The 10254-nt window shown below is 33.1% G+C and overlaps 1 protein-coding gene across 1 annotated transcript in view; it reads right to left on the bottom strand.

Annotated features, from left to right (window-relative positions):
* The window catches only part of LOC130818505 (putative disease resistance protein RGA4), a 23369-nt gene extending 18818 nt beyond the window's left edge, over window positions 1–4551 (bottom strand). Inside the window, exon 1 of the mRNA XM_057684678.1 lies at window positions 1053–4551. Coding sequence (XP_057540661.1) covers window positions 1053–4551 — 3499 coding nt within the window. The remainder of the gene's footprint in view (window positions 1–1052) is intronic.
* Window positions 4552–10254: the final 5703 nt, after the last annotated feature.

The raw sequence follows: 10254 nt of genomic DNA, 5'->3' as shown, positions 1-10254 counted from the left end.
AAGTTCTATTTATTGTATTCTGATGGAGAATGGCTCCGACCCTCGAAATGGTAGAAACCGATGTAGAAGATGAGTGAAAAACAGAGCATAAACAAGAGAACAATCAAACAACATTGTGTTTATGAGGTATCTCCCCTCAAAAGATGATTTCTTTCAATAATATATTTAACAATACACTACTGACAAACCAAAACACACTTGAGAACAAGCTGCCAAGATAGTGAATCTATTCAACAATGGATATCACACACAATCTAATACAAAGAAGAAGAGACTCTCTTGGTTCTCAAACCCTAGCGTTTCTAATGTGTATTAGCCTCACCACACACCTCTAATGATGTTCTAAGAGCTCTTTTATACCCCTACAACATATTAGAAGACCCTAAGGCAAAACCCTTCGATGCCCAAGTAAAATACCCGCAAAACAGAAGTCCCAATTTTTGGCCCAGCTGACATCCGCTCGACCCAAGCAGCATTGCTCGACCAGTCGAGCAGGACTCCAGTAGCTACTGACCTGCTGCTTCATCTTGGCTCGACCGAGCCATGGTAGCTCAAGTGGTTGAGCGTGTCATCAGTGGTCACTGGCTCACAGCAGCTTCTTGGGCATCTCTTCACTTGTGCCACAAACTCGTTCTTCGTCGTACCCTCATTACGGCACCCCGAAGACCCTCCACATGAGGGAGATTTGGTGATTGCTCTAACATATACAAATCTAGCTAACTGATTGTCTAATCATTTATTTATTTAATTTTTTTTTGGTTACAGGCATGCTGAGGGAAGACTCCTGCAGCCCCAAATCTTATGAGCTAGAGTTTGAGTCATTTTTAAAATTTTTCACTAAATGAGAACTAAACTGCTATATTGTACAGCATTACAAATAAAATTGCACTTAGATAACCAGTATCAAGTGATAATATTATTTTACAATGTACAAGTAGTATGATGGATTTGCTAAACAAGAGTATGACATGAAAGGAAAATATTTACTTCTACCTAATAGTGTTAAATTTAGGATGAACAAGGGATATGATTCAGGTCTAGTGCTACTTCACATGTAATGGAAGGGATGTGTTGAATGTGAGGCCAGTCTGCCCCAGTTGAACATTTGCATCTTTCCTCTAAGCTTGGTGAACAGTCCCATATTTGAAGTTCCACGATAGAAGTGAGTTTGGACATCCAACTCGGTAGAGATTTCAGTTTTTTGCAATTCCCAATCTCCAGAAATTGAAGGGTAGTTAAGCACTGTATCCAATCGGGGAGATTTACCAGTTGAGGAAGATCCTGCAATTTCAAGACACGAAGAGAGTGATGAACTGATTGCAACGGCATATCACTACCAGCCTCTCTACCTATCCCTTCTGATAAGTTCAGATTAGGACAATTGCGAACTGTTAACCTCTCCAAGGAAGAAAGGGTATCTAAACCTTCTAACACACTCTTTAGATTGGGGCAATGCAGGAAACCTAAATATCGTAAAGAAGTTGAGCAGGTACGGAACATCTCTGCAACTTCTCTAAGATTCCTCAAGTTTCCATCCCCACATATTTCCAGGCTTTGTAGACACCGAAAAGCCTCCATTGGTAATGATTGGTGTAGCCATGCCATGTTGTCTATGGTAGTTTTAGTTCCTAGACTCCACATGTTTCCGTTTTCCCAAGGAGAAGAAGAGGAAGTTGTAAACAAGGGGCATATACTTGTCTCCTCCGTGTTATCTTCCTTTAACTCTTCATTGATCATTCTTGTAAATTGTATTTTCAACCTTTCATTGAATCTCTGTAAGATGAGGTGTTGCAATTGGGGAAACTGAATAAATGCTGTTAGCTGAGGACAACCTGTTATCTCAAATGTTTTCAACTGAGAAAAAACAAGGGGTAACGTGCTGTTGCATTTGACATGGAGCTCATCAGTATATCTCAACCATCCTTTCAGCTTTGGCAGATAGTATAGATAAAGTTCCTTTAAAGAGGGAAAGAATGATGAACCTTCTGTCTTGCTTGACGACATTCCCGCCACCATCGCTTCAGCTTTCATATCATTGCTACCTCCTGTCTTGTTTTTATCAATAATGTACTCCAAATTCGGCAAAGCTAGGACACAAAGGCTTTTAAGATGACATAGATTTCCCAAGCATCTCAAGTCTCTTAATTCTGGACAGTTCTCGATCCTCACCTCAACAAGATTAGGAAGCGAAGTTGCCAAGTTTTCTTCCCTTGCCCACCCAACCAAACTCGCACCAAAGTATTTCTCTAGACATAGCTCCTTAAGATTATGATGCGGCTGCAGCTTATTCATCACGGCTTCATCATACTTTGATCTGTCCTCACCTTCCTCTCCACTGAATGTCAGCTTCACAAATTTAAGATGTTCCTTGTCACTCAGATACCCTTCGATCCCCTCATTTCCATTATCTTTCCCTTTCTCATAAACATTTGTGCCCTTCTTGAACTGGAACTTGATTCTAAGATCGCCTCTGAGGTTCCTTAGAGATTTTAGGTCGTCTAGTCCATCCAACAACTCGTTCCAACTTGAACATCTCTCTCCACCTAGCACAAACAATTGAAGCTCCCAAAGGCAAGTCAACATGCCTATTCCTCGAGGCATGCAAGTCAAACCATAACAACCAGTAAGGTCCAACACCCTCAACTGAACCAGATTACCAATGTCCTTGGGCAATTGTTTCAGCTCACGACATCTAGTTAAATATAAAGTTTGAAGATTATATAGTGTCGTAATTGTTTTAGGGAGCACTCGAAATTTATTTTCGGAGAGGTCTAGATACCTCAAATGAAGCAATTTATCAATAGAATCAGGCAAATTTTCAATACCAAATCTACTTAAATCTAATGCTCTCAAGTATTTCCAATTAGCAAATAAAGAAGCTACACAAATCTTGTCCATCACAAGGCCACTTTCACTCCAATAGGGGCTAACATCCAAATATGAACGTACTTGAGTCCTTTTCGTGAAAGAAAGGTTTGCAGATTTGCTTCTTATAAAGGATAGGTGACGAACTTTTTTACCGACATCCCCATTGATGCTATGCACGGTGCGAATCTCCTTTCCCGCCACTTCTTGTGCAACATCATGTATCAAATCATGTATCTTGAATGAGTCAATATTACGGGTGTGTTGTTCTACCCTTACATCTTGAAAGAAACACCTTTGTATTAGAAGTTTAACATAATCCTCAGCAACATCTTCCATGCTTTTTCCACCGTTTGATGTTATGTAACCTTGGGCCATCCAGAGCGTGATTAGCTCCCAATAACCTATGCGTTGATCCTTAGGGAACAATGCACAATAACTGAAACAACTCTTTATTGAAGATTCAAGCTGGTAGTAGCTGATCTTCAATATAGGCATGATGCTATTTTCATTTTCTCTAATTTTTTCCATTCCAAACTTCTGAAAAGATCGCCACTCATGTTCATCTTGACTATAGAGAAGACTTCCCACCACTCTTATGGCAAGTGGAACGTGAGCGCATCTTTTAACAATTTCTTCTCCAATTTGAACCTGGTATTCAGGAGGGTTAGACTGTTCTGATCCAAAAGCCATCCTTTTGAATAAACACAACGAGTGTTCCCTTGACAAGCCTTGTAACAGGTGCATTCGTTCCTCTCCTATCATTTTTGCTGTATTCTTTGACCGTGTAGTTACCACTATCCAACTTCCTCTTCCACCTCGGGTAAAGCATCCAATCAATTCAAGCCATTGTTGTCGTTTTTCAGTCCATACATCATCCAAGACTAGCAGGTACTTCTGTCCCCTAAGCATTTCTTCAAGTTGGTGTTGCATCCATTCCATTGTCGCACCATGATGCTGCGTTATGTGAGCTGAATCCAGAATCTTGCCAAGAATATCTTTCACCTCAAAATGATTTTGATCTTGATCAGCAACACAAGCCCACAACTTCAAAGGAAATGCACTTCCGACACTTGGATTATTGAACAATTGTCGGGTAATAGCAGTTTTTCCTAACCCTCCAATCCCCACAATACTAAGGAAAGAAACATCTCGTTCAACATTGGACTCTAGCAATATACCCTTTATGGTCTCCAAGTCGCGCTCTCTTCCAATGATAACGTCCTTCTCATACGAACAGGTCTCACGGCTTCCATTCTTAGTAGGCTTAGTATCAATCTTTAACCTGAACTTTCTATTATCAGCAATATCATCCAGCTTCTTTTTAATGCTGTCCACCTTATGAGACATTCTGAATGCTACTCTGAACTTGGTAAAGAGAGAGAAGAGACGGTCCTTGATACGCTTGGTTAGCTTCTTATGTTCAACAAGAGTGACAAACTCATCGAATAGATCATCAGCTTCATAAACGGCCTCCTTCAGCTCTTCAATATAGACCCTTTCTTGCTGACACAGCTCCCTTTTGGCCTCTGCATCCTCCAGCACAGCTTGGATTCTTTCAACAGTCGTTCGGAGTTGATCAAGTTTGGCTTTGTAGCGAGAGCTGGAGCTAATGGCTTTTAGTTGAGAGCACTGAAGTGCTGAAAACAGTGTCTGAACAACAGACATAGCTGAGCTAACATCCATTTTGGGTTCAGAAAAGAGGAATAAAGTTTAAGGAGAGAGAGAGTTGATAGTAGTGAAAACTCAAAAGTGGAAAGCCTTAGAGTTAGTTATTGTGCAATGGTAGGAAACTCGTTAAAATGTAGCAAATTCAATGCACCAGAATAAATTCCAAATCCTGCCAAAAACATTTAATTAAAGTCACTTGAAATTTCTTGAAAAGTGAAATTTTTTCTTAGTCACTTGAAATTCAATGCATCAACCTAATCATGCAATAGAAAACTTTATAATACAGTCTCAAATAGTTGGTGAATAATGGGTCAAAAGTAAATATTTAATTAATTATTACATAATATGAGATTAAGGTGTGAAATCAAATATTATGAAATATATGAATTGTATTAATGTATATAAAAGCTAATAAAGGAAGGAACTTTACATAACAGGAAGTCGACATGGTGATTGAAAGAGAACAAGTTAAAGTAGGTGTGGAAGTGGAACCAATGCCACCTGATGGAGACTGCATATTTAAAAAATTAAAATGAAGAGTGCGTTGACCAAAAAAAAAATGAAGCCTGCATTATTTATAACTCCCTATTTTTCTGTTTCGGTTTTGGAATTTTTGCTTTCGCTTTTCTCAGCTACTAGATAATACCAGTGCGATATACAATTTTTTCATTTTGATGTAAAAAACAAATAAATTGAATAACTCAGGCATAATATTACATTAATTTACATTATTTCTTAATATACTTTTTATTACATTTATAAAAATTGGAATTCAAACTTTTTTTATATTTGTCATTATAATAATGATAAAGCAATGGACTATTGTAAATTGTATCTATAATATAATTAGCATTTTAGTGAATTTTTCGAAGTATATTTAAAAATAATATAATTAATTTGTAAATAAATGAATGGTTTTTTAAATAAATATAGATCAATGGTGCTTTGTAAATTAAATATCAAAGATAATAATTTGAGCATCTGTATTATATACTACCATTTATTACATTGTTTTTCAAATTTTAATAGTATATGCTATAGTCCCAACTAAAGTTTTAATAATGGTCAAACTAATTATCTTATAATCATCTTTAATATTTATTAAGATTCTTATAGTCATCCTTATATAATGACATCTTCTTTGCTTAAAGGAAGGAAAAAATCTCTTGAAAAGATGACAACTCATCAACTTTTTAAGTTGCTAATATCAATTGTGTTTTGTTTTAGTATATTGTATAAATATATTAGGGAAATAAACACCAATAGCATATATTACATGTTAGAAACTTGTCTTTTCTAGACGTACAAGAAACATTACTCCAATCCAAAGTTGTTAGAATCGAAATTCTTCTTAAAATCGTTTACAAAGCAGGTTTGAATAATAAATTCGAACAATCCTGAAAAACATCAAATATACTAAAATATTTAGTACCAAGTTATTCTTATTCATTTACAAAGCTTGAATTTTTGAATTAAAGTTCTTTGACTTCATTCTAGGAATAAATTGGAAAATTTTCAATAATTAGTATAAAACTCCAAAGAAAAAATTATTTTTTGAAAATTTGTGATTATAAGATATTTGGAACATATGTATATATGTGAAATAAATTAGTCATACATGTTACCTAAGAAAATTTAATAGTTAACTCAAATAAAAAAGAAAATTTAATAGTAGTTGATACTAAACATGTTTGAGTGAATCACTGAATCGTAAAATTTTGGAGTCATATTATGATCTCACTTCTTAAAATTTTAATCCATTCAGAATTGTAAGATTCTACCATACGATTTCTATTTTTGGATCGCAGACTCGTAGTATCATAAACTAGAATTATTATTTTAATATTAGTGCTTCAATCTTTGAGAATTGAGAGTCATCAAAATATGATGATGATACGAACAATCAATACATATCTTGTTGTTACTGTATGCTCTTTGCTTCATACTATATAATATCTGTTTGATTATTTGCTTCAACAAAACATATATACTTTTCACATCGACCAATTACGTTTTATAAAACTTTGATAAGGCTAAATTATTCTAGTTAGGGGTGCAGTTCAATGAAAAAATTGGATGAAAGTATGGGATTACATTCAAAAGCCACAATTCTGCAATGGAAATCTAGTGAAGGTACATTGAACATACTTATCATATTTTTAACGATTTAATTAGGACGTTTTAAGCCACTACCTTACACAAACTAGTTCAAACTTGATTTCTTTAATCTGAAATTTTTCATGCAATACTAATTAGCACCAGTTGGAGTTTTGAAATTGATAAAATTAAAAAGTTTAAATAGGTGTGAAATTATGCAATAGGTTTGACGTTTCAAGGCTCTTTTTACGTTACTGACTTGCCAAAACTATTTTAAACTTGTTTTATTTGATTAGAAACTCATGTAACTATTATTAGTTTCTATTATATTTTTTAAATAATTAGCTTTGAAAAAAAAAATTAGAAAATGTGCGAAATTATATTTAGAGTTGAAATTTTAATGACTTTTTGAGACATCAATTTGAAAAAGCAATTCAAACATGATTAGTTTGATTTGAAACTTGGCATGTAGGAATAACCAATCCATTATATTTTTAAGCGGTTAGAATTTAAAAAACAGGACAAGTTAGTGGCTTTAAAAGTCCTTACACTAATTTAGCACGAAATTTCATACCTATTTCAGTTTTTCATGTTTAACATTTTTCAAAACTGTAATAGCTACAAATTGTTGTTGCATGCCAAGTATCAAATCGAATAGGTCAAGTTTAATGTACTTTTTGCAAGTTTAGTGGTTTAAAAACTAAAATCAATTAGTACTCGTTGGTGTTGCACGCTAAGTTTGAGATTTTCGAACACTCCTAAACTAGTGTTTCAAGTTATTTGCTAAATAATCGCATAAAATGTGAGTTTATGACAGAATTTCACATCTATTTCAATTTGCTCAAGCCTAACGATTGCAAAAACTAAAATTAGTACGCATTAGTGTTGCACTCCAAATTTGAGATTTTAGATCACCGTTAAACTAATGTTTCAAGTTATTGGCTTAATATTCACTTAAAAGTTATGACATAATTTCACATCTATTCCAATTTGTTTAAGCCTAATCATTTCAAAACTATAATAGGTACTAATTAGTGTTTCATGCCATGGTTTAGATCAAATAAAGCAAGTTTAAACGAGTTTTTGCAAGTTAGAGGCTGAACAGCACTTAAAAAGTCAACTCAAAACATTATTTCACACCTATTTCAATAATTTTGAAGCCTAATTTTTTCAAAACTATAAAAGTACTAATTAGTGTCTTACGCGAAGTTTTTAATCCAAAATACTAAGTTTGCAGTTGTTATTACAAGTCAGTGGCCTAAAAAGTCATTACAATGTCAAGTTATAACGTAAATTCACACACATTCCAATTTTATCATGCCTAACCTTTCGAGCAAGGTTTAGATCAAAGTTTGAACTAGTTTTTGCAAGTTAGTGGCATAAAATGCCTTCAAAATGCCAAATTAATATGTAATTTCACATCTATTCCAATTTTTTCATGTCTAACTATTTAATGATACTACGTACTAACTAATGTTGCATGCCAAATTTAAGATCAAACAAATCAAATTTAAACTAGTTTTTACAAGTTAGTAAAAAGCCATTAAAACGTCAACTTATAATGTAATTTCATACCTAATCAAATTTTTTTCATGCCTAATCATTTCAAAACTAAAATTGATATTGATGTTATTGCATGTCAGGTTTCATCAATTTTGAACTTATTATTGCAAGTTAGTAGTTTAAAAGCTTTTAGACGTCAATTTAAACACATAATTCCTCACATATTCCAATTTATAAGCCTAAGAATTTTAAAACAATATTAGGTACCGATAATTTTTGCATGCTAAGTTTTAGAATAAACCAATCAAGTTAAACTAGTTTTTTCAAGCTATTGGTTTAAAAAGCCTTTAAAACGTTAACTGATGATGTAAGTTCACATATATTTCATATTTTCAAGCCTAATGATTTCGAAAGTTATAATTGATATTCATTATTGTTGCATGCCAAGTTTAAGATAAAAAAAAAGATCAAGTTTGAACTAATTTATTAAATTAGTGGCTTAAAAGTCGCGTGACATAAGTTCACATATATTCCAATTTTTTAAGTTTGAGCATTTCAAAATTATCACAGATACTAATTGGTGTTGCACGCTAAGTGTACATCAAACAAATAAAGTTAGAACTAATTTTTGTCAAGTTAGCGGAAAAAAAAAACTTAAAATGTAACCTTACAACGTAATTTCAAACCTATTCCTTTTTGTTGTTTACCAATTTAAAAACTGTAATATATACTAATTACTGTTGCATGTCAATTTTTAAATCGAACCAATCTACTTGAAACTAATTTTTGCAAGCTAGCTACTTAAAAACCATAAAAAAAAATGAACTTAACAAGTATTTTCATAAATATTTCATTTTTTTCAAGCCTAACCATTTCATAGCTATGATAGGTATTTGTTAGTTTACAAATTTCCAAATAAGACGGTCTCATGGTGAGACTATCACTCTTAGAATGACCCAATATACATTTATTGACTTATAACCTTAAAGGGATCACATATAATTTTTTAATGACCACTTTTTATAGTCTTAAAAGAGATCACTTATAACCTGATGTGTAAACTAGTGGGACTAGTTTAACAAAAACTGGGGGAACCCAAATGGAATACAAAGAAAGAAAATTAATGTGTTTGGTTTAGAAAGAAAGATGGTAAGAAAGTAGTATATGTGTGGCTATTTTATGAAGTTACGAAAAATAATAGATTTTTATTTGGATTAGTTCTCGAGACTTTGAAAACGATTCCAAGATTATCTGGTTATGAATTCGGATATTTAAGGATATGGAAAAAGAAATAAATAAATGATTTTTTTTGATAAGGAACACTCACTTGAATCAAACTAAAGGATATGTAAGCAAGAAACAATCACTTAAACTTACTAGGTTGTAATATCAATTAAAGGAACACTCAACTCAAATTAAAATATTACGAATTAAAATGTAAGAACTCTCACAAACACTTTAATCTCATCAATTGTAAGAAAAACTCACAATTTGGATAAACATTCAATACTTAAACACAAGTATATGAATAAAAAAGGTTTTACAACTTTCATTGGAATTTTGGTTGAATCTTGTATTGTGTTGTTGTATATTCAACAAGTACGCCTTTATATACGCTTACAAAGCATATGAAAAATCAGAAAACTATACATTTATTTGAATACAAACCATTCAAGTAATTACATAAAGATACACTAAAATCCTATGTAACCTTACTAGAATACGAAGCATTTAGAATGCTAAATCAAACGGCCCTTACATGGCCATAAACGACTCTTTATTATTGCTAATAAAATTAGAAATAAAAGACCTTTAACACCTACCATTGAATGGTTTCATTCATCCCTTGTTGATGATAGAAAACGAGCTAAAAAATGTGCGACCTTTCGATTCTTCTATGAACCAGTTTAAAAGCCTTGAATACCCTTTCTTGCAACCATATGAATAAGCAATGAAACGAATTTAAATGCTTACCTTGGATGCTTTTATCCATTGAACAACTGTGATGAAATATAATCAGTCTTGAATCAGACATATTGAATGACCAAATGAACGATAGAAATTAAAGAGAAAATGAACAATAAACCCTCATAAAAACGTGAGCAATTAATCGCATAA

The sequence above is a fragment of the Amaranthus tricolor genome, chromosome 7, assembly GCF_026212465.1.
Source record: "Amaranthus tricolor cultivar Red isolate AtriRed21 chromosome 7, ASM2621246v1, whole genome shotgun sequence".
Lineage (NCBI taxonomy): Eukaryota > Viridiplantae > Streptophyta > Magnoliopsida > Caryophyllales > Amaranthaceae > Amaranthus > Amaranthus tricolor.
This window is presented reverse-complemented; position numbering and strand designations above follow the sequence as displayed.